Here is a 15,613-nt window from a genome sequence, read left to right as displayed (position 1 = left end):
TCAATGTTTACTATCATAATTTTGAAAAGGATATTCATTATGTGGTTTATAATGAAGTCTTTGCAGAACTATAGATACTTTAAAGTGAGAATTTTCTCCGAAACCTGATTTGAGTTGTCTAGTCACATCTGTATTGAAAAAGCTTGACTTTATTAAGTTAAAAAAAACAAACAAAAAAAAAACTTGTATCTTTAGTGCTAAGTCTCTTGTTTTTGCTTTGTTCTCTAGGGTGGTAAGGCAGCGCAAAAGTACAAATAAACAATCTGGCAGTGTGAGAGAGACACCAAGGAAAACCCTATTCAGCTCTCCCATTTATAGCCAAAGCAGTTTCAATAGCCATACCACTGATGCATCCATGGTGTCCACGGTGTTGGATGAATCTTCGATTCGAGAGCAGACAGAAGTTGATCATTTCTGGGGTAGGTAGTGATTGCTATTGGTCATATCAAACTGTGAAAAACACTTATGGTTTGGTGTATATAAACATATGTCCATGTCGTCCCCACTTGTTTTTCCACCCTGCCCCCAAACACCTGTACATACTTCTAGTTGTGCTGTAAGTGTCTGTTTGTTAAGATGCCTGCAGGAAATTCGCACTCCAGTAAACTTGATTGTGCTGGCATGGTCAACATCGGGACATACTGCACAGTGTAGCTGAATTGTATACTTCTGGTTTATGTGTTGCAACACCATAGATGGTATAGATATATGGATATGAATTCTCAATTCTATCTTTTGTCTCTATCGCTTCAAAATGTGCATAGAGTAAACATGTAACTCGATGAAGTTTCTCTTGAAAGAACAAAGGACAAGGATTTTCTTGTTTATTATAGGCAGTAGTGTGTTTGAACTTAAAATACCTTAGTCTGAAAGCTTTAACCTAGCAGTACTTCAGGATTTCCCAAGAGTTTTCTTGTGTGTGTCATTGGTTGATTTGTTTTAGCAAGTATGTACAGGTATGCTTTTCTGGAGTCTTTTTTCACCGAAGAGGAAAATATGGGGGTTAACTATATAAAGTATTGTGCAGGAGATCAGTGGCTTATATCTCCCAGTTCAGATTACTTTGTTTTTAGTCAGTATGCTTGTGACCTCTCGAGAGTACTAATGTGAAGAATCATTTCAAACTTAGTAGAACGCATGCTAAAACTTAGATTACTTTTCTCTTGAAACAGAATCTTAAAACATGGTAGTACCAAAGCATAATTACTAAACAACAAAAACAGCGTAAGCTTGTAACTAGCTGATTTGAAGTCAAATGGGGGTTAAGGAAAAGTGTAGTTGTCATTCATATTTTGCTGCTTTTGTGATAGAATGCTTTTTATTAACTGTTGCCCTACTACATTACTACCTGAATATATGGCTTTGCTCATGTGATGGACTGAAAAAGAAAGATAAATACCAATCATTTAAGACTGCAAAGAAAAGTCACTTTAAGAATCCTAATTTGAGTTCATGTCAGACATCATAGTTGATCATGGGGCTTCTTTATATTTGGGAATGAACTTTTTTTCTTTTTCCTCTTTGAAGGTCTTGATGACGATGGTGAACCTAAAGGTAACTAAGCTTTCCTTTTACTTTTGCATGCATTCTATTTAATGGTAACTAGTGAAGTCAGTAATTTTTGCACTGAATTTTCTACTCTTGGTTTGCTAGGTAGTGATACTATGTTAACACAGGGAAATGGAGATATAGCAACAGCAGAAGCGCAGACCACAATGATAAATGGCTACACTTGCAGTGATTGCAGTATGCTTTCTGAACGGAAGGAGGCTCTTACAGCAAGATCAGCTTCTTGTATGCCATCTTCCAGAATTTACTCTAGGGACAGGAGCCAGAGACATGCATCTAGTAAGTAACTTTCTCATGTGTTTTGTTTACATAGCAGAATGTTATATGGTTTAATTGATGCATTTTCCATGTAGTGCTATTTAAGTACTCTTCCTTCCCTGTTATATTAACCAATAATTAAATTCTAGAGATTGGACTGTATGAAATACTTTTGTTTCTATATCAGTTGAAAATCATGGTATCTTAATAGATTATATGTCCAAACTGATATGAAACACAATGTGCTGCTGCAACCAGCATTGATATTTAAGTGTCTCTTGATCTGTTATCAGACCGCATGTGTCTGTCAATGGATTTTCAAATGGAAACTTTTCTGATATGGTCCAATTATTTTTTTTGCGTAAGTGAGCAGAATTGTTACTTAGCAGTGTTTCTATTACCCCAGAAAACTTGGAGATACCTGTCTACTTCTGTGTAGGTTTTTTATTTAACCCTCAAGCCTACTAGAGCGGTTTTTAAGAGTGGAACCTCAACCACTTGAAAAACTGATCTCCAAAAGGGAAAAAACTCTTTCCAAATAGACTTTATAGCGACTATATTCTTGAAACTTGAAAACACATGAATCTGCTGGGGGAAAAAGAGACTTCTGCCTTTCCAAGGCAATCTCCATTCTCTGGATAGTGGATAGTTGGCATCAGTGTCTTAGCTGTGTCTACGTATCTGCATAGCATCCTGAGTTTCTTGATTGTTGCAAGCCCTCATTGATCACTAATGTGATGTTTCTTCAATGGCCTTGAATTAGAAAGGAACCTCTTTTGGGATTCTGTAGATGTGTTATTCTTGAATGATGCATGTTTTCAGTAGCAATAAACCTGTTTTGGAGTGTAAAGTATGACTTCAAACACTTTGAGACAAGTATTTCTTTTTGGAAGTTGTATAGCCCAGATAGGAATTCTGTTGTCTTGGCAAAATGAGATCGTTTTTGAAACTGTATGACAAATTTTGTGTTCCGGAGTTTGTATTCGCAGAGGATAATCTTAGAAGTGAATTCAACTTTATATACTCTTTTGAACTCTAATCCAGCAATTGAGGTTGAGTTGGGGGTGGGACAGCACAGAATCATGGCAGGTGTTTGGAATGTGGCTGATACTAGGAAAGCAGCACTATGGAGGACTGATTTTGTTCCTGCTGCTTTAAGGAGAAATCTCTTCAGCACTTGAGGCAGACCTCTACAGTAACTTTCTTCCCTTAGTGTAAATGCAAGAAGGAGGTAAATCCTCTCCCCTGTAAATCCAAATTGTTTGGAGTTGTGACTCACAAAACCATGATCGACAGCTCAAATCGCTGAGAAATCATTATTACTGTAAGCAAGGAATTCATCACTATTCACTGGAGTCCTTAATTCTCACTAAGGAAAAGTACTTGTGCTGAAGCCATCGTCTTGAAGGCATAGTTCTTGCAAAAACATTCACCTGTAATACCAAATGCATCTAGACTTCTCAAACCATGCTTTCTTGAGTGTCATGCTCCTGGCTAAACAAAGGCTTTTGATGCTTCATCCTCACTTTTCTGCAAGTTAACGGTCATCAGAGAATAGAGGTACATCTTTATGTGAGTGAATAATTTGTATTCACACTTCTATTTTTTTAATAGGGGGCACCTATTTCTTCATGAGTAAGATTCTGCGATTGGTCAAACATACTGCAACATCTTTTGCATCCCTATTAGTGCAACTATTTCAAATGGTTTTGCTGAAGCTGAGTTATGAATTTAAAGGTACCTTTTCAGTTGTCTTCCTTGGTCTCCACAGAAAACCAGTGTGTCTTTCTTTGTGTTTTTTCTTACAGACTTCATGTATGGCACTATGGTGTTCTTTTTTATAGTCTTGGCTGGCTTCTGTCTTTCTATCTTATTTTTTAATTCTCTCACTTGTGCTGCCCTTTTCATACTTTCCCTCTGTTCTGGAAGTATCAGGATCCAGGTATGTGAGAGACATCTGTGTTACAGTTAAGATTCCCTTGTTGATTTTCTACTAGAAGATGGTAGAAGATAGCTTAAGTTGTTTTTCAAAACTGTTCTGTGTGATAGTTTGGAATCTTAACTTCTCAACGGCTGCCAAGTTTGGGCTACTTTTTTGAATCTTTCAGGCCATTTTGCACTTAAAGCTTGATTAGATTTGTCTTGTAAAAACTAAAACTCCAGTCGTCGCTCTGTGTTACTATAATGTTCATCTTGTTTTCCTTGAAAAAGTTTGGTTCTTCTTTGCTTTTTCTTCTGTAACATATGCTCTATGAGTGAAGTTAAATCACTCTAGATAGAAGGTAACTGACTTTTATGTGTGTATAAAACTTTTTGTGTTTTCCTGTCCTCTCTGCCTCAGTGCTCTGTAGCTTGTCTCAGTGCTCTCTTCTCAGTCGCTTAAGATTTCTGATAAAACCAACACAGACGTGGCTCACTTGACTGATGGGAATAGGGACTCAGGATTTGAGTTGTTACTTAGGATTTGGTTTTTAAATTAACTTTGCTATCTGAAAAGAAGCAGGAAGATATTCTTTTTCTTTTTTTGAACCAAAAAGCCCCTCCTTACTTAAGGAAGACGAAATAGGATTGCAAAGGGTATACTTCCATGATCATTTTTCATGTTTCCTGTGGGTAACGTGGCTTTTAATAGTGAACCAAGCAAATTTAGTTAAAATCTAGATATATAAAAGGCTTTGAGCTTGAGAATTGCATTCCATTTATCCTTTCTGGATATATTGCAGCTCACTCAGATTACTGTGGAAGCATGAATGTAAAGGAATTTTACAGAGAGGATAGCCATCTTGGTGTGAATGAGGAATCAATATGTAAGTATAACAATTTGTTACCTTTAGCCTTGGGCTGTGTACTAGGGTGTTGCTGTAATGACACTATGGAAGCTACACAGTAAATGCTTGTTTTTTAACTTAGGTGTAGAGGGGAGAAAAGTGATTACCTGGTATACTGTACCCCAGACAAGTTTTAGTATTTTGGAGTTTGCTTAATAGTTCTTGGCTTGGTAACTGATGTTATGAAGTAGACTTGTTCAAATTATCTTGTAACAATCTTGATTTGATCCTGGTTTTGTCCCATTAATCATCTGTTACCACAACCAACAGGTGATGACTGTAAGGGGAAGAAACAGCTTGAAACATACAGCACAGAGCACATGCAATCTTCAAAGGCTAAAAGGGTAGCAAGGACCATTTCGCACACCTTTTCTTATGCAGGTTGACTTGGACATTTTTTATTTTGCTTTTATTTTGCATCACAATGTCTCAATGTTAATCATTCATACTGTTCTGTGATTTTTTTAATCTTCATCTGTCAATGTAGACTAAAATGTAAAGTGTCTAGGAAATTAATTTGCTTAACATCTTTCAACATCTTTCTTCTCTGACTTCTTGTGCTGATATTGGCTTTTGTTACAAGCTTGGTAGCTGGCTTACCTATTAAAAACAAGGTGTGGTGACAGCATACACCTTGTGTGTTAGAAAGAAAAGTCAGACTGTTAATTTATTGCGCTTTGGGGAAGTCTGTACTCTTGATAGGGTAGAAAGCTGCCATTAAATAAAAGCAAGATATGAGGTACTGGTATGCAGATAACTTAAAGGGTTTTTAATATTTTATTTTTGTTCTAGTGATAGTCAATTTTTACAGGAATTTTTTATAGTGATAGACTCTTCCCTGTGAGATGAGCGTTCCCTAGCTTGAATGGCAGAGGCATCAAGAATCTGTTGAGTGCTCTTTATTCAGCAAAGGAAAATGATTTGAGACCCTTCATTCACCTAAATGCTTTGCAAAATATTGGGTTGGTATATCTATAATCCCTCAGATTAACCCAGACATATCTGCTAATCTAAAAATGTAGGATTACTTTCTAAATGTCTCTTATGTAGTTTATTCTGTAGAATGAACTGTCCTAGTCCTAGATACAGTAGCTGTTGGCTTCAGTGTGGGATTGAAGTTACGTTTTGTTGTACCCTGCTGCTTTTGGCTTTTGTTTTAAGAGACTTGAAATTGACATTCTGAAGATCCCTGGGAGCATTCAATTAAATGAAAATTAATTGCTTGTAACTTTCATTAGGGATTTTTTTTCTGTTTATCAGTATATCTGAGATGACATTAACTCTTTCACTAGGTTTTATAGATTTTGTTTCCTTTTTTTACATATGAACCTAGATAAAAGTCGATGTGTAATTCAGAACAAATGCGACGCCTTTAAAATGATGTGCTTGAAACATATTTTACAGTATTACTTTTTTGGTATTATCCATTATATTTGGCATGTTTATCTGATAATGCCATGATACAAAATGTAAACTTTGTCCATTGTGAAGAAGTGGTATTCTAACTACACAGAGGTTGTTGATCATTGTCTATTGCTATACCTGAGAATTCTGTTTCTAAACTGTCCTGATTTTCTTGGATTCATATTTGAGTGATTTACTTGTCTTTTAAATACTGAAAAGACAAGTCTGTAGATTACTGGAAGGTATGGTTTAAAATTATGCAGAACAAGTAATGATCAGGGTAATTGAGTTTATTCTAGTGCATGTACTGCAAGAGAACCTTAAGCTTATTACCATATAGTTAATTTGTTATAATCTAGGTTACTTTATGCTTCACGTGTTGCGAACAGTGGGAGCAACCGGATGGCTTGTGTCTCAGAAGGTGTTGTCTCTACTTTGGCTGGCCATTCTTTCTCCAGGTTACTATCCTAATTTGTGTGTGTATGTCTGTATGTTGCCTGTTTCTCCTTGGCAAAGTAGGAATCTGCAGTAGGTGGCTTACACTAATTCTGCTGTGCTTATGCTGTAGCTTTTATATCTTGAAATGCACATGCTACTGTGCTTTATTGACCAAAACATGCTTAATGAGAGAGTATGCTTCTGTTTGCAGGCATAATGGGAGACTAACCAGACTGTTTGAGGGACTGAGTGTGTGAATAACCCAGATAAGGGGTGTCAAGAAAAATGGGGTGTGTTTTGGTTTGGTAGTCGCTTCCTGTCATGGTATTCCTCTTAGCAAAAACTCATTCTGCTAATCTGTGCATTTCTTGAAACATACTGAGGTCCTCAGCGTGTGATAACTTGGACTCAAACTTTACTGTTTAATTTCCGGCAAGATAGCATTGTTACAACAAGAGAGCGTTTCTTCTTTTTGCATGGCTATTGTTTTTGTTGAATACCTGACGTTATAATGCTGTCATACTTGTGATATAAACGTAGATGTTAATCTGCGTGCGTTGCCTGTGCTCGTGCCTTTCTCTGCTCTGCAAAGTACTCTTGGCCACAGTTGCACGTCCCTCTGCTTGGTTTCCTTGGACACGTGCTGCAATAACTATATTTCATGTCACTGCTTTTGTCTTCTAGGGAGGGCAGCTTCTGGCATGTTCAGGTTGCTTAGAACTGGCTGGTATCAACTTGTTACTTTGCTGTCGTTGCTCAAGGTGTTTCTTCTTAGAAGGTATGTATTCTTTCCAAATAACTTCTTGTGAGCAAATTCTGTACCCAGATATTACATAATAAATGCATTGTTTCTTTCCTCTCCTTCTCTAGATGCCTTCCAAAGATTTTCAAGCTATTACTGTTTGTCATCCCACTGCTGTTTCTATTAGGTACGTGAATTGTTTAGTTATCATACTGATTACTTCCTACTGCTGTACCAAAATAGTACTTTTAGTTGAACTTTAGGGTTAAGGAAAAGATGCAGAAGGAAAAAAGACCAAGTTTCAGTTTGTGAAGTGTTTGTGAATGCTTTCAAAGTACCTGATGAGTCCGTGGGCTCTTTTCCTATGAAAGGAATAACTTTGGTTTAATTTTATAGAGCTCTTCAGACAAAGTATTTATAAATGCGCTGAAGACTTTTTTCCTTACTTCCCTTTATAGGGACAGCATTGAGCTCATAAAGAGTAGGCTATGTACTAATTGCTTTTGATTGCTGTCAATCTCCATAAAACTGTGTTTAAGTTCTTTTAACGGTGCACACTAAATCATTCTTTTTCTTTAGACCATACCTTAACTGCTTGAAATACTGCTACTATAGACAGGTTACCTAGTAATGTTCCAAGCCAGTTTTCTACTTTGAAATAGAAGGTGTTGAGATATTTTTGAAAAGCAATTTCATGTCTTTGCATGCCCTAAAAAGCTTATATCCACTTTAGGGAGAAGATAAAATTTCTTAGAGACTTACAATGGGGAGTTTTAGGGAGAATAAGAAAGGAAGAAGGTACCCTGTGTAGGAAATACTATTTCTTCTCACGAAGATACTGCAGAAATTAATGTAATCTTTGTCAAATGCTGTTTCCATGGAAGCATAAGTTTCTTCCAACTTCTGTTAGATATTATGCAATGCAGTATGAAGTAAATAGGATGTAAGGGAAAATATCTTTGCCATAAGATAAAAAGCAATATTTATACCTGCCTTCAGTGAGTACGGCCTGTCCTACTGAGTAAATGGGATCTATGTCTTGGGGAAGTAGTAATACAAAATTAAGGATGTATCAGGATATACAAGCAGAAGTCACCTGCCTCATAGCTGTGTAAGTGGTATTGATGAATGTTCCCTAATGCTCTTGAGTGCTTGACTTTATGTTTTTTAAAGTTGGCTCATGTAGCTAACTCGTATTCAGGCTGGAGTAGGGTCTACTGTGTGTTTAAAATGTAAGGTAGCTTGTGTCCTTAAATAAGAAGACAATCCGTAGATTGAACACCCTTTTTGCTTTTGTTTCTGCTCACTAAAGGTATATGGTTCTGGGGTTTTGATGGCTTCGTTTCATTATTGCCTGTGTTGAACTGGACAAGAATTGATAAAGTACAGAGAATAGATGACTCAAATTATGTTCCTGAGCCCCAGCCTGATTCTTCCCATACTGTACAGCCTACAAAGGTAAGGGAGAACAGTCTAGGCAAGTACTTCAGTCTCTTAAGACCTCTTACCTCCCCTGTCCTCAGTATTTTGCAATAACTGCTTGACACCCTCTTACCTCCCCTGTCCTCAGTATTTTGCAATAACTGCTTGACACCCTCTTACCTCCCCTGTCCTCAGTATTTTGCAATAACTGCTTGACACCCAAGATTAATGAAAATAACTTTTATATATTAAAAAAAAAATCTTTACACCTTAGGGTACCATAAATATCTTTGATTCCGGTCGTATAAGTGAGCTGGAAAAGCAAATGGCCCTCGTGTCTGATAGATGCCATCACCACGATGAAGAATACAGCAAAGTGATGCTTCTACTCCATAATCTTCAAGATCAGGTTGCCCAGATGGGTGACAGAAGTGAAATATTGAAGCTAATAAAAAATGTGATGGATCAACATCTTAAAGAGATAAAACTGGAGGAAAAGGTAAGGATAAGTCAGTTACTGACACTCTCTGAGACTGATAAAAGTACTGTTTTATTAGTGTGGTTTTAGTGATCTGTCTCTACGATTCTCTTTTTGGTATGAATTAACTGTTAGGCAGTGAATGTCAGGAAGTGCTCAGTGGTGTTCTTCTGTTATTGCTGACAATGAATTAATTCTGGATAGATGGTCTAAAGTAGAATCTTACATCGCTGAGAAACAGCTGGATTTACCTGTTTACATACAGAAAGAAGACACTAGGGAAGACTAGTGATGACGAAGGGATTTTATGGTAAACTTCCCTGTGTATAACTCCTACTGCTGTGGAATCAGACCTTAAATTTTCTATTATAGACTTTTTAATTCATTATGCTACCTGCAGGATAAGTCACTTAAGAACTCTTGAAAAGCTTTGATCACAGAATGAAAGAAACTTTATGCTTTTTATAAAATGTCAGTTATGCTATTTGTACTCAGAAAGTACACGCCCTTTCCTTCCCTGTTTTTAAGACTGACTTCCTGGCTTTACATCAAGAACATGAGCTGCGCATCGTGATGCTGGAAGATCTTCTTAAAAAACTGTCTGCTGAATCTGAGGTATTGAAAGTTAGCTCTGATAAGTAGCTATAGTGGTAACTGGTAAAATAGGATAAAAGTTTTAAGTTTTGTGTTGGCTATCCCAAAATCCAGTTTGCTTCATTTTAGCTCTTAGCACTTGTTTAAGTCTCAAAACTTGTGTTCTTTCTCTTCCTTCTCCATTCTTGAAGGTATTTTCAGTTCAAAGGTTAAAAATTGCTCTGCCAGGGAGGTAGGTGCTATTTGGAATAAAATCTTATGGTACAGAGGCACAAACATTATTTAATGTAGGAACATAATCCTGTATAGGTGGTGCTAGAAAGTGTCGCTTTTTCATTTGATGTGTTTATTCTTTCTGTATATTAAACCTAATGCTTTTTGTATTTTTTTAGGACATTCAGAAGGAGCTTGACGTAGCCAAAGCAAAAACAGTAAGGTATGAGCAATTCTTAAATATTTTTTCCAGTCCTAAAGCTAACTGATGGCAATACACATTCTTTGAAATACAGTTATTGTTTTCTTTGTGTCAGTTAACTGACCTTAAGAGTCTGTCAGCAAACACAAACTTGAGTTTGTAATGCTGAACACCAGCACAAGGCACACTTCTGACATGAGTTGTCTGCAGCTACATGTTTTACTAGAGAAATCTGCTTATGTAGCAGAGTAGAATAACAGACTTCTTATGTGTGTATGAGAGCATGAGAATTTTTCCTCAAATTGCTTAGTGAAGAATACAGTAGATGATTTTGATATATCTTATACTTAAATTTTTTGAATCTTATGAGTTCTAACCTTCATTTGTGTTTTTGGTTTGTCATCTATACTCACTACAGATGTACTGTGTGTAATACGAGGAAAAAAAACCTGCAGAACTTCATTAAGTAGTTTCCCCATTGGGAGGAGAAAAACAGTTGGTGAATTTTAATTTAAATTAGATGTAAATAGCTTCTAAATGCTGACTAATACTGTTTTTCCAATATTGCGTACCGAACGCTGATCTGTAGTGGCCATGTAACCTGGTACTTACGGACGCAACCAAAACCAGAATAACTTTGTAGGCAGGCAAGTGTTAACTAAGGTAACCTGAAATTCACTCTAATCAGTGGCAAACTCAGGCAAATAAAGCTCAACTGGTCTGTCCAACCTTAAGCTACCAGATATCTGTCTGGGTTACTAACTTGTCAACATGATGATGTTCTGAAAGTCATCACTTCTGGATTTGTTCACAACTTTGAAATGTTTTGCTTTGAATATATTCATTCTAAGTATGCCTTAGCAGCTTCAAAGAGCTGTAAGCTCACAATGTCCATTTCTGAATAAATGAACTAGGAAAGCACTTTGTGGTAGACGAGTTCTCATGCCTTTGGAATTTGATGGAATGATTGGAACTGCTCTTTCTTAATTATTGACTCCTTGTTTTTATCAGAGAGGATGAACATAATCAACTTTTATCCAGAGTTAAAAAGCTAGAACTAGAGTTGTCTCAGGTGAAATCGGAGCTGTTAACTGGGGAAAGTGTGAAGACGAGTTGTGAGAAAATAGATGTCATTCATGAAAAAGTAAGTTCTGTCACCATTCTAGTAAAACTTAGTAATAGTAGATTCCTTTCATAAACTTATTTGAAAGGCACTGCAAAAGTAACATGGGAATAGTATTCATTTTAAAGAACAGTAGTGTTTTAGGTAGTGGTACTTTAAAATTTTTTTCCATTACTAGGTGGCATCTTACCAGATGAGTTTGTGGTTTATTTTCCACAATGGCAATTTTATTTCCATTTGAGATGATGCAATAGCAGTTGTGTGTATTGTACTTTGCTGTTACAGCTGGTGCTGCAGCTGGTGTATCTTGCTAACTCATGAAAATATGGAAAGGAGGTCGTGTAAAAGCGAGTTAGGTTTGTGATCTGAGACTTATTTAAAAAATAAAGTCATGCTCTAATTTTTTTTTTGATGCCTTCTGTAAGGTTCAGTTTGAATGTAGACAATAAAATATAGGTCTAGATTCGGGATTATCTGCTTTGACTAAAATACCATATTTGGGTGTCATCACAAGATAGTCTAGCTATGTGTATAAATCAAAGTATGCCATAAGAAAGTGACTTAGTGATGTGCTTAACTAGGCCTAACAGGTACACTGCTCCCCTTAGAGTTGCCACGGTCCCTTCTTTGAACATTGCGGTCAATTTCTTTTTATTCTGAAACAGACCCCCTAATGTAAACTGCTAGATTATAGGGCTTTGTTAGCTGTGCCTTGTTCACCAAACCACTGGAACATCCATTTTTTCCGTGTCTTCTGCATACCTACCTCATCTGTTATTGTACCGTAAGTCAGTTTAGTTAAAAGATGTGTGAAATCTAGACCTATCGGTACTACTGGAAATATATATTGATTTTTCACATGTGCCTATTATATGCAGATGGTATTACTTAATGGTTTATAAAAACTAATCAGTTCTCTTAATTGTTAATGGCTTCTACTAGGTAGATGCCCAGGTTAAAGAATCTGTCAAGATGATGTTTTTTGGTGATCAACACGAGGACTTCTCTGAATCACTTCTCCAATGGCTTACATCCAATTTTGTGACCAAAAGTGATCTGCAGACTCTGCTGCGGGATCTAGAGTTGCAGATCCTCAAGAATATTACTCAACATATGTCTGTTACAAACCAAAGAATAACATCTGAAGTAGTAACAAATGTTGTGAACAATGCAGGGATCTCTGGAATCACGGAAGCGGTGAGTGAAACGAAGTGATAAGTTCAGATAAATTGTCCTTTATAGGCATTTTGTGGGGCATGACTGTCAGTATAAGTGGTAGTGATTTTAAGAGATGCCTGAAAGATAAACTGAAATGGGGAGAACTACAGAAAACGGTGTGAGTGAATTCTTACAGCACTTCTTGTTGCCATTGTGAATGCTTTTTTCCCCCAAAGTATGCTATCTCAAAAACTGAAAAATTTCCAAAGTACAAAAAGAAAAAGCTTAATGATTTGGGAAGGTGGGGGAGGAATGCAAATTCTGAAGAAAACATCAGTCAAGATACAGTATAAATTTGTTTTAAGCCAGATAGCCAAGCATTTAAAAATAGCTTATATGTTGACAGAGGCTTTCAAAGACTTGTGATGAAGTACGTCTCAAACTTAGGTTTGCAGCTTCACAGATGTGTGGGTATATATATCAATTCTTCTATCACTTGATATTAAAACATTTCTTTCCATTCTATTCTGTGTCCATCTGTAGCAAGCACAGATTATTGTAAACAATGCACTGAAACTCTACTCTCAAGACAAGACTGGTATGGTGGATTTTGCCTTAGAATCTGGAGGTAAATAGTAGAGGAAATAGTATAAATAACATGAGTAGTAAAAATAGTGTTTGCTAAAAATCTTAAAATGAGGGCTAAAGGTTAGAGCATCCTTGAGTATCACCAAATGGTCAGACTACTGCAGTCTGTGCATATTTTTTTACAGGGTCATATACCAGCCACCTACTTTATCACAGTTGAAAACAGGTGACTCCCTGTGTATGCATGGACTGGGATAGAATAACTTCTAAACGTGTGTAACTGGGTAGTTGAGAACCATGGATCTGTACGTGTGGGACGTACACATCACTGAACTCACTATGGAAAATACATGCTCTTTCAGCCCTCTAAAACTAAAAACCTTTCACATTTTCTTAAACTAACGTTGCATTTGATAGAAGCACCGCATTGTAAAACTATTATACCAATGATACTTTTAATAGTTCAGATTTTTTTGAGGAAAAAAATGATATATTCATTAAGCTACATACAAATCTCTGCCTTCACAAAATAAGCCTTTAGGAAGGAATAAAGAATTATTTCTGTTAACTTGATTTTCTTTTTTGAGGTGGCAGCATTCTGAGTACTCGCTGCTCTGAAACCTATGAGACCAAAACAGCATTAATTAGCCTCTTTGGAATTCCTTTATGGTACTTCTCTCAGTCTCCCAGAGTGGTGATTCAGGTAATTAAAGGCCAAGTAAACAAATTCAGCAACACTATCTTGCATTGAGTGGTCTGAGTTGTTTTTCGGATGCTGGATATTTGTCTGTAATACACTGGGGGCAGTGGGAGACAGGGATATTTTGAACTCGATTTCTGGGACTGGGATTCTTCTTGAAGTTTGGCATTGCCTAAGTCCTGCTTTAGCAAAACTAAGGTTCTTATAGCAGGCTTGAGTGGTGTATCGGACTTCTGTGAAGTGTAAGCACTGGGAGGATTCCTGTAAAAAAAAAAAATAAAATAAAATAATAATAATAATCTCAGGCTGGCTCTTCGGGACATTGGCAGTGGTTCAAGCGGGTATGCTGTCTTCCTGAAGAGTGCAACTAAAACTTTACAGTCCATATCTTCCATTTTCTGTAGCATGAAATTACATAGTCCACCTAACACAGTGAAGTGTCGTCTGATGTTGTTTGTCCTTCAGAGGCAGGATTGGATTTGTAATTAGAATCAAAGTTGTGAATTTGACTTCAATTTCTACCAAATAGCAAGTGGCAGGACATAATCTATCTTTATAAGACTATTCCTAATGATTCAGAATTCATTACAAAAAAATAACAAAAAATTCTTGTGGTTGTTCTTGTATTGTCGTGTTCTGTCCCCACCCTCCTGCCTCCTTGCCCTGAAATCTGTTGTCTAGCCGGACATGTATCCAGGAAACTGCTGGGCTTTCAAGGGATCGGAGGGGTATCTTGTAGTTAGACTTTCCATGAAGATCTATCCAACTGCCTTTACGATGGAACACATACCAAAAACACTTTCACCATCAGGAAATATCACCAGTGCTCCTAGGAACTTTTCAGTATATGTAAGTCTCTCTAAACTTAAGTGATGTTTGTAAACGTAAAGGATATTTGTGATGTATATCTTGACAAATAAATAGCTTGAGAGAGAACAGCTAAGAAGAGAAACTGATGTTTGTCATTGCTCTTAAAATTGCTTATATTCTTGATGAGCTTTGAGACGTAGAAATAAGTGCTAAAACTAATTTGGGGGGAGTTGTATTTGTTTTGTCTTGCTTGAGTAGCAAGTTTCTTTGGAGGGAGATGATGATTTTAATGATGTACATAGTTCTTTCATACACCTTCATCTGTCCTCCCCTCCCCAATTCTAGCTCTTCACTTTATTTATGATAAATCTTAAATCTTTTTTTAATAGATTTATCTTAGGCTATACAACTGCAGTAATAAGTCATCTGCAAACATCTGATTCTTGACTTCTGTCTTGTTTATAACTGTGATGTTTACTCATTCTTGTTTGTCCTGAACACTTGATATTTTACACTGCAGTAGTGGTTCTGCTGTAGAAATTAAGGGGGTTGACTGAAAACTTGAAAACATAGCACAGGTATTAGCAGTGTAGAAAACTCCAATGTGCAGCCATTCCTGAACCAGCACTAAGTTGTATAGGAAACACTCTGTTCCTGGTTTGATAGACTTCTGGGTGCAGCTTGTTGATAATCAGTAATGTAGATAGGCTTTTAGCTTTTGCTTCCTTTAAAATTGAAATTAAAACAAAATCTTTGTCTTATTGTTATAGGGTTTAGATGATGAATATCAAGAAGAAGGTGTACTTCTAGGACAGTACATCTACGATCAAGAAGGAGAGCCACTGCAGATGTTTCCAGTGATGGTGAGCCGGGGTGATGGGATTTAATTTGTCAGGCAAGGTAGTACCCAATGACCAGTGAAGAAAAGGGCCCCGTTCTCTGTTGTGCACTGTAAAAACAGGTAGAAAGTATCTGCTTGTCCACATCAATGTGTGGTCTGAGTAGATGAGAAGGGAGGAAAAGTTTGTGCCATGTGGACACAAATGGTGCGAAGATGATAAACTTACAAAGAGATGGTAAACTTAC

At 36.8% G+C, this 15,613-nt stretch overlaps 1 protein-coding gene across 30 annotated transcripts in view; it reads left to right on the top strand.

Moving 5' to 3' along the window:
* SUN1 (Sad1 and UNC84 domain containing 1) overlaps positions 1–15,613 on the top strand; it is a 31,253-nt gene that overhangs the window by 13,693 nt on the left and 1,947 nt on the right. For 13 of the 30 annotated variants that reach the window (XM_035549154.2, XM_035549162.1, XM_035549150.2 and 10 more), the window contains 19 exons: positions 229–419; positions 1,528–1,554; positions 1,654–1,848; positions 3,442–3,564; positions 4,551–4,634; positions 4,926–5,036; positions 6,419–6,517; positions 7,182–7,275; positions 7,368–7,426; positions 8,552–8,697; positions 8,936–9,160; positions 9,668–9,754; positions 10,126–10,169; positions 11,160–11,292; positions 12,214–12,468; positions 12,973–13,057; positions 13,605–13,720; positions 14,399–14,566; positions 15,298–15,390. In XM_035549154.2, coding sequence (XP_035405047.1) covers positions 229–419; positions 1,528–1,554; positions 1,654–1,848; positions 3,442–3,564; positions 4,551–4,634; positions 4,926–5,036; positions 6,419–6,517; positions 7,182–7,275; positions 7,368–7,426; positions 8,552–8,697; positions 8,936–9,160; positions 9,668–9,754; positions 10,126–10,169; positions 11,160–11,292; positions 12,214–12,468; positions 12,973–13,057; positions 13,605–13,720; positions 14,399–14,566; positions 15,298–15,390 — 2,335 coding nt within the window. The remainder of the gene's footprint in view (positions 1–228; positions 420–1,527; positions 1,555–1,653; positions 1,849–3,441; positions 3,565–4,550; positions 4,635–4,925; positions 5,037–6,418; positions 6,518–7,181; positions 7,276–7,367; positions 7,427–8,551; positions 8,698–8,935; positions 9,161–9,667; positions 9,755–10,125; positions 10,170–11,159; positions 11,293–12,213; positions 12,469–12,972; positions 13,058–13,604; positions 13,721–14,398; positions 14,567–15,297; positions 15,391–15,613) is intronic. The other 17 variants (XM_035549166.2, XM_035549157.2, XM_035549156.2 and 14 more) reach the window with 4 other exon arrangements.

This window comes from Cygnus atratus, chromosome 15, assembly GCF_013377495.2.
Source record: "Cygnus atratus isolate AKBS03 ecotype Queensland, Australia chromosome 15, CAtr_DNAZoo_HiC_assembly, whole genome shotgun sequence".
Taxonomy (NCBI): Eukaryota; Metazoa; Chordata; class Aves; order Anseriformes; family Anatidae; genus Cygnus; species Cygnus atratus.
This window is presented reverse-complemented; position numbering and strand designations above follow the sequence as displayed.